The sequence below is a fragment of the Centroberyx affinis genome, unplaced genomic scaffold, assembly GCF_046629955.1.
Source record: "Centroberyx affinis isolate AG114_WGS23_722 - 3 ecotype Tasmania unplaced genomic scaffold, CSIRO-AGI_Caff_v1 ptg006679l_1, whole genome shotgun sequence".
Taxonomy (NCBI): domain Eukaryota; kingdom Metazoa; phylum Chordata; class Actinopteri; order Beryciformes; family Berycidae; genus Centroberyx; species Centroberyx affinis.
The window spans coordinates 46677-68957 of NW_027283388.1; the positions used below are offsets into that span (position 1 = coordinate 46677).

Below are 22281 nucleotides of genomic sequence, written 5' to 3' on the forward strand. Positions count from 1 at the left end.
GACTCGTTGCCATAACAACAAAATTCTTAACTCAAGATGGCGGCTAACTTTCCTACCTCAAAATAAGTCAGTTGTAATATTTAAGTAACAGACAGTCTTAATTAGCCTAGTCCAACATGAGAATGTAATACCAGTCTAAGGCTTAGTCTAGTCTTAAACTAGCTTTATGCAACTGGCCCCAGTTGTCTATTTTAAGTTTATTTAACAACAGTTGTTATCGTCTTCCTGACCCACACACCTTCGCAGACGGCTCCGTTGGTAGAAAGCTTGTATCCGGCGGGACAGGCGCACAGGGCGCCCCAGGGCTCGTCGACACACACGTGGCTGCAGCCGCCGTTCGCCTCGGAGCAGCGGCGACCTGCAGGGGGCGCCGCAGCAAGCACACAGAGCAACCTTACTGAAATCTGTGTACAATTTGTTTTAACTGCATAAAATGACAGAGCAAATGTTTTGAGATTAATAACCACATGTTCAGTCACACATGTTGAGCGTACCAGTAATACGCACAACGAAATATGATTTAACTCTTTATTGCACGACGTTTTCTTTCTTTTCCTACCTTTCTTTTCTATCTTTCTTTTCTAGTGTTTTTTTCTTTTACTTCTGTGTATTTAAATGTTATCCTTTGTTGTCCTTTTTACTATTGTTTTTATTGTTTTACTCCTTTTATTTCTTTGTTTTTATGCCTTTTTATTCTGTGAAGCACTTTGTAAACAGTCTTGTTAAAAGGTGTTATACAAATAAAGTTACTATTATTATTATTTTCTTTCTTTTATTTATTTATTCAACTTTATTTCATTTAAATGTGGTTTTCTAGTTGTATCTGTGTATCTCTTGTATTACCTTTTATTTCTATTTTTATTTATTTATTCTTTTTTATTCAACTATTTGATTTAATTGTGGTACTTTTACATCACTGTCTGTTTCATTGTATGTAAAGCACTTTGTAAACATTGTTTTTAGAAAAGCGCTATACAAATAAAATTATTATTATTATCATCATATTGTCATTATCTTTAGTAGTAGTACTCATTTTTCCAGATGTATCTTCATCATCTATTTCCATCCAGTAACACACTGCATCTCTTTTGTAAACTGCTGCAGTTTAATCTCACCGGTAAAAAGTATTAGGTATAATCCCATTACAGGTGGCTCGTTTTAGCATTTCCCATCAGATCATTATAATATCGTTAATCGGTTTCTCCTGAACTGCGCCTACCGCAGGTCACAGGCTCGTCGCTGCCGTCCGAACAGTGAACCTTCCCATCACACCTCTCCTCAGCAGACAGACACGACCCTTCAGGACAGCGTACGCCGGCCTCATCACACCGACCTGCAGGAGGACACACAATCAGTTAATCATTCCTTTCATTTCCCTGTGTCATGGAAATCCTAACATATCATGCTTTAGCAAAAGTCCAGAGTCAGTATTTGACAACTTTGACTCCTTTACCTCGCGGCCAGCAAAGTTTCTCTGATCTACTGAGTTTGGCTTGGGGGACGATTCACCCTCCAAGATATCACTTTAAACACAGTGATGAAAACTTTTATTTTATTTTGGCCACAGGAGTCAAAGTCGGGTTATGAAAGAGCCTCCTGTTCTCTCCCATTTGTTATCTCATTTGTTATCAAGATAATGACATAAATAACTATGAATTAGGGCTGGGCGATAATTCAATATTATCGTTTATCATCTTTCAGTGGAATCATATCATGATGATATGAAGATATTTTGATATCGTGACACACATTTCTGCTGTCTGAATTGATGATGACAAGCAACTTTTACTTAAAAACTGATAAAATGAGGTATGGTAGGAATATTATTTGAATATTTCTGTTTTGTTTGACATCACACCTAACATCACCATTCGGTTCAACGAGATGAACATTAATTTGATTATTTAATGTGATTTTGCATACATGAACCATATCGTGATATATATTGATATCGAGAAAAATCCTTATGATAATCATGATATTGATTTCAACCATATCGCCCAGCCCTACTATGAATACATGTCCTCAATGGGCTTCCGTAGTATGTTTATTGTTACTTTTTCCCACAGCACAGCCGAGGACAACAGGAGGCAAATTCAGGTCAGTCAGTCAGTCAGTCACCTGTCGCTTCATGAGATGATGCGCTTCGTCAGATGGCCTCTAGAGGGCGGCTTTGACCGTGAGATGCACCGTGTCCCATACAGAGGCACAAAATCAAGTTGGTCAGTGTATAGAAATTGATCTAATTCGATCTCAGATGTCACATCATGTCATGTCTGTAATTTGGAGATGCACAGACAGCAGACCAGCAGCATTGAACTCAATCCAAAGAGTCTCCTGGTGTGAAAACAAAAGTGAAACTTAACATTTCACAATTTGCTCCAAACTCACCTTTGTTAGGATTTGTAGACAGTAACGCGTCTTCTGCTGCCCTACAAACTTTGCTGCCCTACTTGTGGTATTTAAGTAACATTAGTGGAATTAGGTAATTTAACCTTGTCACAGTGCTTCAGCGCATAGATTTGAACACATGCTCTGGGTCTGTACAGCAGCGGTTCTCAACGTGGGGTCCGGGGACCACCAGGGGTCCTTGAGGGGGTCCCAGGGGGTCCCAGGGGGTCCCCCGCAAATTGATGACTTGTTAAACTTCAGTATTATTTAATTTACAAGAAGTTAACACAATTAGAGAATGTAGAAGAATGACTGTTTTGATCATAGTTTCTCTGTTATCTCTCTACCTACAATACAGATAGTCATGGGCTTCTGGACAAAATCATATCTCACAATAAAAATATTCTCAGATTTGGGTCCGAGAGACAAAATCTCATCAAATGGGGTCCGTGGCTCTTATGTGGACTAAGTTAGGGGTCCTTGATATGAAAAAGGTTGAGAATCACTGCTGTACAGGATCTGTGCTTGTTGATCAATGTGTTACCCTGCACTACCATGTGGTCCCACAGTGTGACATGTTCAGTTTCCTGTGACCCAGGGTTCGACCTGCCGTCCCCCTGTCCCCTCTGTCCCCTCTGTCCCCTCTGTCCGGTCTCACCACAGCCCTGTTCGTCGGAGCCGTCCAGGCAGTCATTCTGTCCGTCGCAGCGCAGCACCCTGGGGATACAGATGCGGTTCAGGCAGGTCCAGTCGGAGTCCGGACAGCCCGAGGCGGCCGTGCAGTTCTCCTCGTCAGACCCGGTGGGACACTGGCGCTGCCCGTCGCAGCGGGCCGACTCGTTCACACAGCCGACAGAGTCCACACAGGGAAAATGGCCGGGGGGGCAGTCAAGAGAGACGTGGGGAGCTGGAGGGAACCAAGGAAAACAAAAAAAAAGGTAGAAAAATGGTAATAAGTAATAAAAAAAAACTCAGTAAATTGAAAAAATTAATCTGTCAAAAAGCAAGTCTCTTACAAAATTGTATATTGTCAAAATTGTCACATGAGAAAACACGTGAATTCAAAGCACATGTGCTTTTGGACACATGTTGGTTTTCATATGTGAAGGATTTTTACTTTAAATGTGAAATTTTGAATTCCACATGCAAGTATTTTTTTTTTGTTAGGCCTCTACTATAGTTTCATTGCGCTGGCACAATACTAGAAAAGCACCTTAACAAAGCTAAAGTGCTGTAAAATAAACTGAACCAAATGAATATAACAACGATGTCTTGATTGTGAAGCACTTTGTCAACTTCCATTATGACAGATAGCTTGTGAACTGTGGGTGTTAACCATACAGGGGGGCCCAGCAAGCAAAATAAAACTACAGCATAAAAAAATAATGCAAGATTAAAAATGCCATTTATTACTAAGTGTGACAAATGTTTTGTGCAGCAAAGCAGGGAAACTCACCAGGACAATCCATCTCATCAGATCCATCCAGGCAGTCTCCATCTCCGTCACATCTCCAGTCATCAGGGACACAGTTCCCATCGTCACACTGCCACTGGTCTCCCTGACATCCCACAATCTGGCCTATATACAGAGGGAGAGAGAGAGAGAGAGAGAGAGAGAGAGAGAGAGAGAGAGAGAGAGAGAGAGAGAGAGAGAGAGAGAGAGAGATTCATAGATTTACAGTAGTCAAAGATAGTTATATACATATTTAAACCATAAAACCACTGTGGTTGAGGCCATGTAGGGTCCCAACCTTGAGGTCAACAACAAATATTAGTTTTAACAAGACAAAAAAAAAGGCACAGAAAGAGAAATTTAAATTTTGCATGTCAATATTGGCAGGTACTCCTGTTAAGACATTAAGAAATACCAAATGGTTAAATTATCATAACCAGGAAAGTTTGTTAGTAGAATATTTACGTGTCCACATAAACAAAGTGTAAACTTAACCAGAGTAAAAACTGGTTGTTGCATTAACATTCCTATAATATTAGCAAACGCCAACAGCTGCTGGTGTGCAGATTTCTCAAACAACAACAACTGATGCAGAAACATCTTCAGCATTTAAAGAGAAAGATTAGTGATCATTTGTGATTGTAAACAAATACTAATGATTTACCTCTGGAGCAGCTCAGCGCGGTGAGAAAGATCAAACAAACGAACAGGCGTAAGTCCATGTCGGCCCGCGCAGCTCGTTTGGGACAAACGGAGTCAGCTGAGAGGAAAACCTTTTATCAGCTTCACCTGAACAGCTGCACCAACGACCGTGATTGGATAATTAGGAGCCTCTTCTTCTTCTTCTCCTTCTTCTTCTCCTTCTTCTTCTTCTTCTTCTTCTTCTTCTTCTTCTTCTTCTTCTACGGAGCCCCTAAAGTCCCGAAAGGTGATATTTTTTTTATCTTAATAATTATCTTGTGCGCACAAGATAAAAAAAAAAAATCACTTTTCGGGACTTTAGGGGCTCCGTATTCTTCTTCTTCTTCTTCTTCTTCTTCTTCTTCCTTGGAGGAAAACTGCCTCCCCATGCATGGAAACGCACATAGGTCCAGTCCCACCAGTCCCATGTCAACCTCCCACATTTTTTTTTGTTCAGTTGACACCAAGTCCCAACGACAAACGATCCACACGGATTTTGAAATATCAAAAATTGAGCCCACAGTGCATCAAAATGTTTTACTGTAAATACTATTCTACTGTAAACAGCTAGGCCTACTGCAAATTCTCGCTAAAAAAAAATCCCCATGTTCATGAAAATAAATTACAAAGATGGTAGATGAAGTAGGCTACATAAAATTTCAGAATTGTAGCCTATCTCAAAAAATTCAATTTTTGAATTTTTGACAGTAATTTGAATTCTATCCTCATGTGAGATATTGCAGTCAATGGAAATACAGCATCTTTAAACATCAGTTCTTCACTCACGGAGCATTCAATCTTTGTAAAAATAAATTACTTACATCTCTATGTTGTCTAGATGAAGTACACATATTCTCAGAATCTGTAAAACTGTAATATTGATATAGAGATTAAGATATATGTAAAGTAGGCTATGCTTGTTGTACTTGAAGGTTGAAGGTTTCGCTATAATATTCCTAAAATATTCCTACAAGGATTCACACAGTAGTAGTTAGTAGTTACCTAATTGTAGTTTATGGTATTTTTATCCTCTACGGTGTCACTAGAATATTCCTTTAATATTACTTTAGGGGTTTATGGGGATGTTGAATTTATTGTACTTCATGATGTTATCCCTATGGTATCACTATAATATTACTAGAATCAAAGTGTGTGGTACTGGATACTAATGGGTTTATAGTCATTTTAGGGTAGATTTTAATCTTCTGTGATCTCAGTGTAATTTTCCTATAGTTTCTGTGTTGTATGTAAACTATCCTTCTAAAATATATTATAGAATTACTATAGTTTCTTTTTCATGAGGGTCACTGGCTTTTTTCTGTTTTCAAAACCACTTTTCCTGGCATACAAAAAGGTGTAATACAAAACTGAGGTTGTTTGTGTGAACAAGAATACAAAACATAGTTTGCTTATATGATCTGAACTGAGACACATTACAGGTCATTAGTCTGCCGCCCTCTGTCAAGGATACCTGGATTAGATTTTGAAATACATGGATGTGCTGCTCTCTGCTGGCGTGTAATAATAACTACAGATGAGTAAAGAAATCCAGAGTTTGATCAATTAAACAGTCATACTGATATAGACTATAGTTTCTTTTCTTTCTTTTTTTTTTGTCATGACCATAGAGTGAAAAACGACTTCATCAAAGAATAATAAAGAAACAAGTAAATTCAACAACAACTACAGTCCTATTGCCTGATATATTTCAGACAGACCATACAGTATAAAACTATACCATAAAGAAAATACCATAAAGTGCAATAAACTCACTATAGAGTAACATAGAAACACTATAACTTCCTATAAGAATATTATAGGAATATTATAGCGATACCATAGGAGATAAAAAAAATATCATAAAGAGAGTGAGTGAGTGAGTGAGTGAATGAGTGAGAGAGGTTCATAGATTTACAGTAGTCAATAGTATATAGATAGTTGTATACATATTTAAACCATAAAACCACTGTGGTTCAGGCCATGTAGGGTCCCAACCTTGGGGTCAGCAGCAAATATTGGTTTTAACAAGACAAAAAAAAAAGGGCAAATCTATAAACTATACAATTATGGGAATATTATAGGAATATTCTAGTGATGAGGAGATAAAAAAAATACCATAAAGTGCAATAAACTCACTATAGAGTAACATAGAAACACTATAACTTCCTATAAGAATATTATAGAAATATTATAGCGATACCATAGGAGATAAAAATATAAAGTACAATAAGGTCACTATAAACTCATTATAGACTACCAAATGCACACTGTAAGTCTCTATAGGAATATTATAGAATTATTCTAGCTTTACCATCGAGAATAAAAATAACATGAAGTACAATCAGATCACTATAAGACAAACACAATGAGCCTGTGGTCTTTTATTATGAAGTCTTCATTATAAGGGCTTCATAACATTGCAGAGCCCCATGAGGCTTAACATGACCCACTGCTGTGTTGGGAGTCACTTCATCTCCATCATTTAGCCCCGCCCCCCTGGCTCTTATAATCAGTCACCTACAGTAACAACTAGCCACACACACTACAGCTATCGACAGAGAGCAGAGAGCACAGAGCTGCAGGACTGTAGCGTCTACAGCTTGGGGGAATATACAGCACAGGCACGCAATGATGAGAGTCGGCCAGCAAACTCTACTGACATGTAAGTAACCATCCATCCTCTGGAGTCCATCTGAACATGTTGGTTCATCTGGTTCTGAGCCTTGGAATCTGATTTGTTCTTCAAATACAGTGAAAAATCTTACAATGGAGTGAGATGATTCCACTTGTTTACAGCAGTGATTCTCAACTTTTTTCAGATCAAGGACCCTTAATTTAGTCCACATTAGAGCTATGGACCCCCATTTGATGAGATTTTGTCTACTGGACCCAGATCTAAGATCATTTTATTGCCAGATATGATTTTGTCCAGAATTCCATGACTATATGCATTGTAGATAGAGAGATAACAGTGAAACTATGATCAAAACAGTCATTCTTCTACATTATCTAATGAAATAATGGTGAAGTTTAATTCACCAATTTGCTGGGGACCCCCTGCCCTCAAGGACCCCTGGTGGTCCCCGGACCCCACATTGAGAACCACTGGTTTACAGTGTAGTCTGATTTTAAGGACATTTTGCTGATTCAAGTGGCAATATTTTGAGAAAAAGTCAGAATAAGGCAGGTCACTCCACTGGTATCAAGATGATGTTACTTGACTGATTGTGAAAAGTGAAAATCATATGTAAGCCCTCCTTGACGAGTGTTAATGTTACACAGCAAAATCCTCCTTTAATGTTTGATCTAGTACTGAGCCCCATAATCTTCTTTGTCTTATAATCAGTGAAAAATTCTTACAACTGGGCAAGGTAATTTCAGTTTTTTTACAATATAGTCTGACTTGTTTCAGGACATTTTTTAAAATGTAGAAATGACAGTGTCTTGTAACAAGGCAGAATAAGGTAGAGCCACTGCACTACTCCACCAGTATCAAGATAGTGTCACTTGATTTAAGAAAACTGTTGAGACAAGTTAATTTTCAATTGAATAAAAGATTAAACTGGGGGGAAACAGGCACACAATGTTCAGGTTACACTGCAAAATAAATGCTGGATGGAAGGATGAGATGATTTCACTTGTCTGAAGTGTAGACAAGTGACAGTGTCTTATAATAGGGGAGATGCCTCAGGATCAAGATGTCCCTTAAAACAAAAAAATTAAACATTTCTCACCCTATTGAAAGATTTTTCACTTGTTTTTTCAGATTAAATGATTAAATGACTTGTGTACTTGTCCGTGCACCTTTATAGTCACCAAATTACTCCACAACAGGATGCAGGCCAACACTTTCAGTTAGTGGTGTTTCAGTTGCAGTTGTGGTATGATGAAATAGAAACCTAGCCTATCTCAGTGTCACATACTGTGCAACAGTTTTCAAAGTAGGGTTGGGGGACTTCCATTGATCCTTGAAAGGGGCCCAAGGGGTCCCCAAGGGAAATGAGGAAAATACCTGGCTAAATTGTACTGTTATATCACTCACTAGATGTTAACACAGTGACAATATATATAAAGGCAGAGGTTTCACTCTACCAACTGTTGTTCCCTCAATAAGGATGCAGCTTAATGTTTATATATTTGAGGGTTGTTGACATGCAAACGTTTTGGCAAAACCTGTTGTTGACTGTCATTTAAGACAGATAAGAGGAAGTTTTTTTTATAAACATTATTATTTCTAGTACTGTAACATAATTCTGAACACCCGCCTTAATCTCATACTGCCAGATGGGGCTTTCAGTATGAAGAGTTTCATTCCAAAACCAGATGTCCACCGTTTGAAAAAGTGACACCAACTCTTACAAAACAATTCAAATTAAATATGGTACTTAGCATCTTAGAAATATGGTATTAGTACTTACATAACTTACATAACATTACAGACTGGATCCTCTATATTTTGGAGATATTGAATGATGAACTTTATGCAATTCATTTTTTTCACACCATTTATTTTGTTAATTTGTTATTTTGTATATTCCTAAATAATTGCTCACTTTGTCAAATGGCTACAAAGCCATTTATATTATCTTTTTTTAAAATATAGATTAGGAATTGAGTCTTTATATCTTGAGTTAAGGCGTATTGTTTTAAAAATGAAGGGTTTCAGCCATCCTGTGATCGAAGCAGAAAGCACCTTAAAGTCAGATCTGGCTTGAATTGGGAGCCAATGAAGAGATGTCAGAATTTGTGTAATGGTCAAATATTCTAGTTCTGGTTAATATTCTGGTAGCAGCATTTTGTACAAGTTGCAGGTGGAAATCCTTGCTGTGGGAGTCGATGAGAGAGCTCTGTCGAATGTAACACCAAAACTTTTAACTGTGGTACTCTGGGTAATTAGGCAATCCCAGAAATTTGAAGTGAGCATCTCAGATTTGTTGGCATTTTTTTTAAGGAAGTTAGATGACATCCACCATTTGACAGCAGATAGGCACTTGCAATTTGCATGTTGTGAGCGTTCAATAGGCTTGGTAGGTAGATTTGGGTATCATCGGCATAGCAATGAAATGTAACATCATGGCATGGATAATTTTGTCAAGATGTAGCATGTAAATAGAGAATAGCAACAGGTCTAGCACTGAACCTGACATTCTCACTGTACTAGAAGTTTAATATTGTAACTTACAGACATCTCTTTCTTGAATTGCAGGGATGCTGTTCTGCTCTGCCGTCACAGCACAGACTACAGATCCAAACATCGTTACTACTGCGCCTCCACAAATTCTACCTTCCGACAACACCACTCTCCTTCCCACAGCTCTTCTTTCCACTTTAACTCCACTGACAACTGGGATCGACACCAGCACCGGCTCCCAGACCACGACCGTCTCCACAGCCCCATCAACGCCCTCTACGTCTGTCCCAACGACTGAAACCACAACAGTCCAGCCTTCATCATCTACGTCTGTCCCAACGATTGAAACCACAACAGTCCAGCCTTCATCGTCTACGTCTGTCCCAACGATTGAAACCACAACAGTCCAGTCTTCATTGTCTACGTCTGTCCCAACGACTGAAATCACAACAATCCAGTCCTCAGCTACCCAGCCAGCCCAGTCAACTTCTGATGTGACCATTACAAATTCAACTCAGTCCACCAATGATACTGATGCCACCACCCCTGTTGGAACTACAGTTTCTCCTCCGCCCACCGCCACAACGTCAGCCAGCACTGGAGAAACCGCCAATACGGGCACTCCAGAGAAATCCACAGCTTCATCGCCAACGGACACCCCCAACTTTTCCTCATCTTCGTCATCCCCATCTACGACAACCCAGCCAGAGGCGTCTGACCCAACATCTCTAAGCCAGTCCACGCCCACCACCACCACAGCCGCCACCTCCACCACCACAGCCACCACCACCACCACAGCCACCACCACCACCACCACAGCCACCACCACCACCACCACAGCGATAGAGGAGTCACACAAGTCCAAGCCTCTGAGCTCAGGTATGGTGCAAACAAGTGAACTCTATCTTCATGCTAGTTTCAAGCTCGGCAATATAGGTTTCAATAGCCAACGCAGCTACAAGTACAGCTAGTGTGTGTGTGTGTGTGTGTGTGTGTTTGTGTGTGTGTGTACCATAGACCATGAATTCAATATGGAACATCCACACACATCAATGCAGGTTTCACTGATGGTCGTATAGCTCAAAAGCTTAGCCATCTTCATGAAAGACCGAAAAGTTAATCAATAAATGTGAAAGCTGCATTGATTTAAGTGTGCTGATGTTCCTTTAGGAATTCATTGGTTTTTAACTCCAGCACCTTAACAAAGCTTGGGTGAGGTGGGCAGCAGATTAACTTCCATATACCATAAACCCTAAAAAAAAATTTGCATACGTACCAATTTTCCAAATCCCAAAACAGATAACGGGTGTTGCTGAAAATAAAGAAAAGGTAGGGAATGGCAAAAAATAGTTGAATCTACTATGAGATCAATTTGACTTTGCTTTTTACTTTAGTTTTACTTAGTTTACCAACAAAACGTGGGACAAAACCCCAGTTAGTTCCTCTAACCTAGCATCTAGAGCAGAGCTGGGCATATGATTGGTGGATTTTCTTGATGATTTGCACACAAAGATGTGTTGATTGGTGGTGATTGGTGTGTCTGGTAGGGCGTCCAATCTGAAAATCACAGCATGAGTCGGGAAAAATTCATGATGTTTGAAATCACCCCTCCAGTTAAATCTCTTGATTTTATAACATAATCTAAACTCAGTAGCGTCACTCCGTACGTCTCCTCATGGAGTGAACCAGGTTCCAGATGTCGTCCTGGATGTCCTGGTGGAGACCACAGGACGTCTGATCTTGGCCGGTCATTGTCACTCCCTGTACGCCGTTGTATGCAGTTGTCCTTTCAGACGGTGAACAGTGCATCTCTACTTGTCCGGCTGTAACTCCAGCTCCAGAAGCCAAAAGCTCTCTGGCCTTCATCTCTTGACAGTCTTGGCATAATGAGCTGACCAAGCCACATTTCATGGCCTTGTATGGGGAACACTTCAGACGTTGTTTTGGCTAACACAAATGAGTCATTACTCATCGTGAGGGTTCAACTCGGATTTGAAAATCTGCTGATCCCACATGACCCCAGCATTGGCTAGAGAGGAATTAGTCTCAGCAGTGAAACTGCAGTGGGCATGATTATTGTTTACTAATGAAGTAAACAAATTCCAATATAATCATGTTATGCTACATTCACCCAGTTATATGGCCCTTGAAAATGTGTTGCATTTCTTTTGGCAGTGGGTATATTATAATAAATTTAATGGAACAGATTAAATCATTTGAATTCAATTGATTTAAATTCAGTTGTTATTGAATATTTATCTATTCTATTATCATAACACTGATATTTATTATAATATTACCTGACTTGATACGCTATATTCTTTTGGTAACATAGATTTCTGTCCTGTCATGCCAGTTTGGCGGATTTGAACTTGGACTGGCTCACTGCTGGCTGTTTACTTCTTTTAAACCAATAAAACACAAGATTTGTATTTGATGTACCTTTGAGCCAAAGTTGAATTTATTGATTTTCAATATCAGAAATCAGGACAAATAGGTGAAGCATGGAAGGAACAATCAGCCAACCTCTCCACATAGCCTGAGCTGCTGAAGTTAAATTAAGAGGATGACATTAAGATGAGGAAATAAACTTGTTTTGAAAGTAGGCTCAGTCTGTGGCTATGTGAACATTCGTCTCCTTTTACCCATAAACCTTTGCATTTTGGGTTGGTTCCCTGTAGTTGGTTCAGATTTTGTTGTCACTCCTAATGAACCGCAAGGACTGAGACTCACATTTTCAGGCGTCTCGATCTCGAGTTCAAATGGCATCGTTCTCACCTGGACAAATGATCCAAACTAAAGAAGGAAACACTCCAGAGTTCAAAGAAAACGCTCACAACATGCAAAATGAATCTCATTCTCCTTCCATGGTTTCATATGGTTCCTATGTTCTCATAACACTTGAGTCCAAGTTTAGCTCTTTGTCACTCACTGCATCTGTGACAATAGTTGATTGTCAGTTATTCATTAACATTTTTTGTAAAAGCACAGTTAAAATGGATTGCCAGTAAACTGCAGTGTGATTTCAGGAACACAAACACACAGGACACAGACTCCTGCACTACCAGGAACTAACAGAGTTCCTGTCGTCAGACTTCCGTGATTAAAGAGATCATATCTGGGTTCAAGTCCACATATGATTCTTCAGTGGGACGGTCTTTGGTCACATCCCCTCCCTGCCCCTCCTCCTCTGTGACCTCCTGAAGCACCAGCCTATGGTTAATATGGAACGAAATCGTCACCTCTCACGCTTCCTTGTTTACTTTGCAGTTAAACCTCCTGTGGGTGAATGGCTGAAAATGATTGGCAGCTTTTTTAGTAGAAAGGAGTGTCCACCAACTATTTCCCTGCTCATTCTATCATTCACAAAGCTGTCGACCTTCAACCTTTGTCAGATAACATCCAGTCGTATTGGCCATGTCCATTGCTGTTTGCTATATTATACTCAGTTTACATTGGGTGTCAGGATGGCCTGGTGGTTATAGACCCGTTTCTTGTTTGTAAACGCTAGGAAATGTGTTATAACTACCAGCTCCAGGACTGCTGCTTTGTAGCTGACCTCTGACCTCTTTGTGGAGGAAGTTGAAACAGAATTTCCTTCCAGGAATCGATAAAGTAACACATTATCACATTTTCCATGTCACATATGACTCCGAACTTTAATGACTCTGTCTCTTCAGGGCAGTGGGTTAAAAAAATTCTTTTTTTAAAGGGGAATTTTTTACACAGCTGTAAACTTGCCACCACACACAAAATCCATTATCTGATCTTATTGCTTAACCTGGCCCAAAAAATAATAGCAACCCTGGCTCTCAGAACCAAAATCACCACCACATCCACAGGAGACACTGGATACAAGTTCTCTAAGCTCCACCAGAGTATGTGTGGGTTCAGTGGATTGGTCAAGAGCACTTTGACAGTAGATGTTGAGGGAGGGGAGAATGCCTTTCATTCAACCCTAACCCTAACCCTAACCCTAAACTTAAACCCTTACCCAGTCGGTGCAGGGATCCTAACCATTAACTTTCAAGTCACAAATGCACTTCTCTAACCTTTGCCCCCCCTGCTGCACTCCATTTACTAAGAAAAACAGACCATTTTGGTGAAAATTCCCCACCCCATTTCAATCCAATACCCCTGTCCAGTGATACACAGTCTTAACACAGGTTAAGCTCTGAGATCAAAGGGCTTTGTTACATGACAAGTTAGAGATGGGTAGGCTTCAGTAAATAGCCAAATCGTGAACAGCTCATTTGTTTGTTTGTTTGCTTGTTTGTTTTATACAACTGATCATCTGATTGTCTCGCTCAAACAGGGAAGGAAGTAGCGTCTCTCTCTCTCTCTCTCTCTCTCTCTCTCTCTCAGTCGTGACTCGGTGTCTGTCAGCTTGAACCTTGAATGGAGGAGTTGCTTATCAGTCATGAGATGGTGTCAACCTCTTGGTTTGTCATGGCAGCGTTTAATCTATGAACTCTGTCCCCCTGATTAGAGCAGTGATTAGGAGTGTGACTCTGACTCTCCTCTGACTGATTTCCTGGACCTTAACACCTTCTACGTCTTCCTGTAGAGATAAAACTCAGTTCAACACTCACCCTCACCAGTGCTTATACTGAGTCTACTGGTCCAGGTTCCCACAAGGATGTTTCTGCAGCTCAAAGATCAGTTTGGTCTGCTGGTCAAATGATGGAAGGGAAATTATCTTGAGGCCATGGTACATTGTGAGGCAGTGTAGCCATTTATAGCAGCGTTACCTGCAACAGAGATAGGGATTTACAACAGGGGCAAGATTAAAGTCAATAGCTTAGAGTGGCATAAGGAGTGTATGACATAAGGTATAAACTATAAAGTATTAGGTATAAGGTATAAGGTGAAAGGGAGAAGCCTCCAGGAGTTAGAATATAAGAGAGATTGCCTGAGAGTGATTGAAAGCATCTCCATGTAAGGGACTGGCCTATGTAACCTTTGAATAATGATTTGACTTGTATGCTGACTTGTGCTCGACACCTGTCATCACCTCGCTGAAGCTGAAGGAACATCAAGGGCCACAACTGAAACAAGTCCAGGACGTTTTCCTGTTATCCTTATGGCAATTATCTCTTCCCATGCATGTATATGTGTTTTTAAATTTGTCAAAGAAAGAAGAAAGACCGTCAAACCCAGTTCTGGTCGACCGTTGAAGAGATAACTGGGTGGACTCAGTAATCAGTAACTACAACAGAACAGAAACAGAAACCTACTGAGCGTTGTCAGTAATGTTTGGCTACTGTCTCTACTGACTCTCTCTCTCTAACTCTCTCTCTCTCTATCTCTCTCCAGGAAGTGTTGTAGCTATTGTTTGTGTGTTCATCGTTATTGTCATCTTCATCTTTGGAGGGGCCTACTACTTCAAGATCAGGTGAATTTAGAGCTGACTACGACTACTACTAATACTACTATGACTACTACTACTACTACTACCAGTGCTACTAGTGCTACTACAACTACTACTATTACTACTACTACTGTAATAATAATACTGCAATCTGAGTCCAAACACAACCTACGAGAAACCTTGGAGGAAATCTTGACCGCCGGTAAGAAACGGTTTCTGATATAATGCCTTCCTCCTTGAGTTTATGCAAAAATAATATAATGTGAAAATTTGAAACTCAACATCCAAATTCATCATTTGCCCCTGTGCAAGTGCCATTTTCCGTTCTGTCTCTAGCATGTGCACACCAAATACTGAAATAAGCCCAAACAATCCCAACCGACCCAAAACGTTTTCTTGCTAGTACAGCACTGTGGCCTTATACATTGAGATTTGCATGCTTGTTCCATGTATCCGTGTCTTATTTGAAGGAGGAAGGCATCGTTTCTGAACCTGTTTTTTACCATGCTGCTTCTTGTTGCATGGTATGTTCGCAGATTGGAGTTTAAGTTATAAAAACATTTCATAGTCTCATTGGTTGTGTTAAACCTTAGTGGGCGGAGCCAAAGAACCACAGTTTTTCCGTAACATTAGACTAAAGCCCAGTGAAAAAGGCAAGAAGTAAGAGAGGAGGAAGCTAATATTATGAAGCCTAGCGCTCTGCTGCTAACTGAAAAAACTACAATCTATCCATACTAAGTTATCTAGGTTAGCTAGTTAGCTAGCTGACCTTCAAGTTCAAACTAGCCATACTAGTCTATAGCTATCTATAGTAGGCTAGGTAAGCTAGTTAGCTAGCTGCTGACCTTCAACATCATGATGCCATAGACATCATGGCAAGTCATTTCTTAATATTTTTATTTATCTATATTTAGCTACATTGACAAGATGTCACTGCTTAAACACAAAGTATGTAATTTCTGCCGCTAGGGGTCTCTCAATCAAAACAATAACAAAAGATGTAGTTTGATGACGTCGTGAAGTAGCGTGGGATCATGGGAGTTTTTTTTACGGGGACAGCTTCGGCGACAGAATACACAGCAAACGGGAATGATCCGTCACGAGTGAGCGATAAAAACAATAGAATGAAAAAAACAACAGAGCGGCTAGAGCGGCGGAGCTAGCTTGAGATGTGTTTGTTTTTCTGTTCTCTGCTTCGCTGTGCTGCTACAGAGGCTAAGTTTAACCACAGCTAACGCTGGATTGGACAACATGCTGCAATGGTACAGTATGTTGCTGGAGACCGTTTTATTATATTTTGTATGTGACTAGTATCTAAGATATCCACCTAGCTAGGTAGCTATTTATAGCTAGCCTAAAGCTAGCTGATATTTGCTAGCTAAGCTTGTAAATTGCTGTTGACATCTTAAAACATTTCTCTATTTAACCTTAGCTTTGTTAAGCTCTATAACATTAGCGCTTTGCTAATAGCTAAATAGTAGTTTGCCAAATGAAGCCTCTCCTGAGTCTGTACCTAGTTTAATACATCCATGGTCTGTACATTAATGCTACAGTGGCTAGTGTCAGTAGCATAATACATAGGCTACTGTTAGAACTTCAGTGTTTCAGCTTCTGCTGTAATAGTTGTCATGTATGCGCCTTTGCAGATTCAAGAAGAAGTGGAATCATAACTAACTCTGGTGTGTGTATGTGTGTGTGTGAGTTGTGTGAGTGAGTCTGAGTTTGTGTGTCCATCACGTGTCCGCCCTCAGCCACAGACCTCGACAGCATCTTGATGCTTCACCAGGAGGAAACATCAACCCGACAAGATGCTTCAGTCGGCCCTGTAACTCCCTATATTTCAACCACTGGCCCATTCTTACAGCGCAAAGATTTTACATAGTAGCCACAAATAAAACTGTATTGACTGTGCACAACTTCTCTGATGCCCTCACTGCCCTTGCTTTCCCATACTTCATTTTATGGTAGCAGTATCCCAAAATGTATACAGATACAACTACTGAACAATCCTAACCCTAACAGATAATATATGGATACTATGGATCAGTCCCTGTCCGTCCATCACACACAACATTTTGGATGCCACTGAACCAATGTTTATTCATTATTGTGTAATTGTCTACACAGTATACAATATAATTGTCACACAATATCTTTGACTTTACTTATGAATTTTTACATAACTTAGGGACATATGATGTATCTCACTGCTTCATGTGGGCATGGATGGCCTTACAATAGAATCTCTTGAATGATATATATATTTTATAGTTTAACAGAGTTGTTATTACATGTATAATTACACTAAACCTGTTATTTTAGTTTGTATACCTGACAGTTTCCTTCTACTTCCTTCCACTGACAATTCTGCTGTCATATGGGCTACAGTATGTACAGTAACCCCCCCCCCCCCCCCCGCACCCCTCCTTCTCCTAGCCCCGATAAACTTGGGAGAGGTGGGTGTCATTTTTCCTCCCGTATTATATCACAGTCCATCTTATAGTTTTTTATCATTCATTTTTAGATTTTTGTTAGCCCCACCTTCATAAAGTCTGGATGCACCCGTTAGTTTATAGATTTCCACGTATCGGCCCTTGTATAAATTTGTATTTAACGAACAAAATCTGCTAGCTAACAACTATATGAGTTAAGCTAACATTCCCCGTTTTTCCTTAATTTAATTTGTGCAGGAGCTGGAGTGCCGTATTAAGTTGGAGGATTTGTTGTGTTTTTCTTGTTTCATGTCAGCATAAACGGACGTCAGGTCCAAAGACATCCTGGTTTTGGGTCCTTCCACACAACGCAGAATTTCACCGGTTACATAAATAGCTGATTGTTTATTGATAAAACTAAGATTTGTTTGTAACTGCATGAATCATAAATGAAGCATAAATAAAAATGCCTGAAAAAGTTATCCTTTTCTGTCCTCATTTGTAGTAAAGATATTTTAACTCATTGAACAATATTTGACAAATAGGTAAAATAGTTGGTTGATACACCATATGAGGGGGTATTGATATGAAACCACATGAAACAACGTAAAGTTACTGTCAAGGATAAACACTATAGTGGTGTTTGGAGTAAAAGGGATTAAATATACCATGGTTCAAAACACCATAGTGGTATTTGGATTCCTTGACAGTCAGCTATTGAAACACCATAGTGTTTTTTTCAGTCCATGAAAGTAAGGCATCAAAACACCTAAGTGGTGTTTAGAGCTCTCAAAACACCTTACTAGGTTTTAGAGTTCCAGGTTTCACAGACCTCTAAACACCGTGAAGTCTTTTGAATCTCTCTAATCAGGGGTGTCTTCAATCCTAGAAAAAAGAAGAGTTTGAATCTCTGAAATGTGTTTCAAACCACTTATCTCATTGGTGTGTCCATGCTCCATATGAAGTTTGAAAACTCTGCAACCTGAGTGCCTCAAAACACCATTTTCTGATCTCAAAACAGTCACAAGAGGCTGTTTTGTAACACTCAGTGTTGCCTTGAAACGCCAGTGTAAACAGGGTTTTAACTCCACTATAATGGTGGCAGCAGAGTTGCCACCACTTTTTGGGTTTCAAAACACTTTCTTCTAACAGTGTACAACACGTCAGTAACATGAAAGACTGTGGTTCTTTGGCTCCGCCCACTGAGGTTTAACTCAACCCAATCAGATTATTTTATTTACTTCCTCCAGAGCAGCTCGGCCTCTGAGAAATGTTTGTAGCACTAAAACTACAATCTGTTGCCAAGATTTCCTCCAGGGTTTTGCATTTGCATTCAGACTGAAGATAGAAGTAAATGCAAATTTACAACAGCGACCTCTTCAGGCTGTGTAGAAGATTAGTCTCATCATTATGCATCTATATTATCTAACCTTGTTTCTCTTTTTTTGCACTCTACTCCCATGCCTTTCATCACTCCCTATCCGTTCACTCTACTTATCTCTGTCTCCCTCTATTTCTTTCTCTCTCTTTTTTTTTGACACCCTAGGCGTTCGTCCTATGGCCGTCTATCGGATGACAACGATTACGGCACATTAGGAAACTTCAACAACCCCATGTATGACCCTTGATTCTTAACACTTGACTTTTGACCTCGGACTCCGGATGGGACCCTTCCCAACCCCCCCAACCAAAACCTCCACAAGTCCTACACAAGGAGCCATAATGCTGAAACTTTGAAAAGAAGTTTTGAGTGACAATCAGAGTGTTTAATGTGTTTAATGAGACCAGGTAGTCCGCTTTTATGAGCTTTCTTATTTATAAGTGGCTGTATAGTTTGGTGCACTGCTGACTCAAATCTGATGTTTCTCTTGACCTTTGCGTACGGAGCGGGCATTGTTTTGTGTTTTATTTTTATTTTTTTCAGGTACCTGATCTATATGATCTATCCATATGCAGACTGTGAAATGATCAGATCTCTATCACAAAAGTTAGAAAATTTTCAGGTTTCAGCTAGCAGTGTAAATGCAGCCTGTGGTGTTTGCAAGACAAAAGCACTCTCTAAAACACTCTAGCTAGAGAATACTCCTTTTAGCTGTTAATCACAATTTATTAGCAATATATTAACAGGAGACAAGGGTTTAATCGTTTTTAATTGGAGTAAATGGAAATTCTTAAAAAAGGCTATTAGTGACACATAGTGAATATACTGTGTCGTCGCCGTAGCTCATTCCCTGTGGTTTAAAACGACAGCGAGTGCAGCTGTGAGAGAGCGAAAGTGAGAAAAAAGACGAGGGAAAGAGAGAGAGGCAGGAAGGAGGGGGCAGTGATAAAGGGAGAGAGAGAAAGACAGAAGGAGAGAGAGATAGCAGAGAATATGACATGTTAGCACATAACGTGTTCCTTAATCTAAAGTGTTACGGGGCTCTTTTACATTGTGTTTCTTTGTGTGTGTGTGTGTTTTTTTTTAAGAATTTGTAATAATAATGACAGTGGGCGATTTGTTTGGATTTATTAAGGGGAACAGTGGAGAATTAAAGGCTCGCTTCCCCACAGCTTTCCTCCATATCTTTACAAGGCAAAAAGCGTTTGATAATTTGCTCTGAAGGCTGTGAAGCACGGCCATTTTGAAGTGATGCAGATGGGCAATATTACCATTAGCAGGGATGAGGACACATAAAGGAGAGGAGATTAAAGGAAATGTCATACAATAAATGAAGAATTAATCACTATCTGAAGTTCCTCATACAATAACTCTAAAATATATACAAATATAACGTAACCAGTCTGTAAAAGTGTTTGTGTTGGACTTAAGGCGGCGGCCACACAGACAGAAAAACAGAATTACTGAAGGATAGATTTCTGTCTGTTGGTTTGTTTTGAGCGTCAACATGGTGGAGAGGCAGAAGAACAGGAAGGAGAAAACATACAAATAAGGAACAAAAATACTTTACATTATCAATTAAATAAGTACAGAGCCCGGGAGTGGCCATTGGGAGAGAAAAAAAGTTATATTGAGTCCACGATTTACTGTAACGTGCGTCACGGTTTAGTCCATTCGTGCGCACGAGATACAACTCGTTCCCTCAATTTTGTTAAACTGTGCAGTTTAGGAAAAAATGCAACTTAAAAGGAACCTTTTAGGTATTGCAGATAGGCCTAGTAAGGATTTGGTATGTTAATATCCATTGTCTGTTTACACTGAATAGGCAAATCCCCCAAATATTGCAACATATTTAGCCACTTAACCTTCAGGCCATGTAAACACAATCAGGTGCTGCAACACACCCAGGACAGGCCACATTTAAACATAATCACCAATATGTGCACTGACTCTTTATAAGCTCCTGAAGAGCGCATGTATTATATATCGAGAGTATGATGTCACTATTTCGAGGGCACGTTTTGGCAATTTGTGCACGTAAAGAGAAAATCGAGGGAACGAATTGTATCTCGAGAAAACGAAAGCTCGTGCGCACGTTACAGTAAATAGTGCCCACGACATAAATCATTTTTCTCCCGATGGCCACTCCCGGGCTCCATAAATAAGAAACTGAGCTGGAAAACCTCCAGTCATCCCAACGCTCCACCAGGCTTTCTCTGTTTTATCTTTGTTTCGGTCGTCTCTGTGTTCACCGCTAGTTTCTACCAAACAAACGTAGGAACGCCTCTGATTGGCTAAACGAATGGTTACAAATCCGTCCGTCTGTTAACACAGATGGAAATTCATCAGTCATCAGTCCTGTCTGGACAACAGACAGCTGTCAGTGAAAATGAGCAGAAGTTGAACAGAGACAGACAGACAGAACGGATCAGTGAGGCCGCCGCCTAAGTCCTCTGCTGTCCTTTAAAAAGTAGCATAATTTGCATAATTTGATATGATATAATGTGTGGTGCAGGGCGGCAGGGTGGAGAGACTGTCCTTCAGTCCTCGCACCGGCAAGCATCCATCCTGCTGAAGTGTCCATGAGCAAGACACTGAATCCCAACCAGCTCCAGACCCTGACCTCTGACCTCCCTGTGGAGGAAACAAAAAAAAAAAAAAATGTCCTCACAGCGATCCATAAAGTATCACATACTTCACACGTCACATATGACTCAGAGATTTTATAACGTCTTTCTAGGGCGGCTGGTCTTCAAACTTGTGTTAAGGAGACTTTTTTTAGGATGGCAAAGTGGCCTAGTGAGGTTGCAGGTTCAATTCCCACAGCGGCCAGCGTGTCCTGTCAAAGTACTTCTAGTAGGTATTGTTGGGAAAAGCTGCTGATCTCCATTGCTTCAAATGTGGCCTTAATATGATCAAATTGAACTACTATTTATGAGTGATTTTGTTGTTGAATGTTATTGGTGCGAAGTTTGTTTATGTTCCTACTTACTGCAGGATCCTGCAGCTCAGTAAAGCTGCGACTGAAGTGCATTTCCATTTGTGATTTTTACTCCTGCAGTATTTGATACACTGGTTGATAGACCTTTGTTATAGAAATCCAGGCATTCAGGTTGTGTTAGTTTTGATTCTATGAACTAGATTTTATTGTATGATATGATTGTATTAAATTCTATTTGTGCAATAAAAGTGCTACCAGGAAACTTGGGTGTAAAAGTCAAATGACGAGATGACCTCAATACTTTACAATCTTGACCTAGATCAGACCCACACATACACACACGAGCACACCCTGGTGCATGTACACACACACACACACACACACACACTGGAGTTAGACAAACAGGTTCTACACACACACACATACACACACACTGGAGTTAGACAAACAGGTTCCACACACACACACACACACACACGAACATTGTGCTATGTTGGTAT

The 22281-nt window shown here is 40.0% G+C and overlaps 1 protein-coding gene across 1 annotated transcript; it reads left to right on the plus strand.

Moving 5' to 3' along the window:
- Positions 1-7070: 7070 nt before the first annotated feature.
- On the plus strand, positions 7071-22034 carry parm1 (prostate androgen-regulated mucin-like protein 1). Its single transcript, XM_071512971.1, has 4 exons — positions 7071-7187; positions 9732-10535; positions 14973-15051; positions 19006-22034. The coding sequence occupies exons 1-4, from the start codon at positions 7154-7156 to the stop codon at positions 19085-19087; spliced, it is 999 nt and encodes a 332-aa protein (XP_071369072.1). The 5' UTR covers positions 7071-7153; the 3' UTR covers positions 19088-22034.
- Positions 22035-22281: the final 247 nt, after the last annotated feature.

Coding starts and splice junctions, on each gene's coding strand:
- parm1 (XM_071512971.1), top strand. CDS start 7,154: ATGATGAGAGTCGGCCAGCAAACTCTACTGACAT. Junction 7,188..9,731: donor CCAGCAAACTCTACTGACAT/GTAAGTAACCAT, acceptor CTTGAATTGCAG/GGATGCTGTTCTGCTCTGCC. Junction 15,052..19,005: donor GCCTACTACTTCAAGATCAG/GTGAATTTAGAG, acceptor TTGACACCCTAG/GCGTTCGTCCTATGGCCGTC.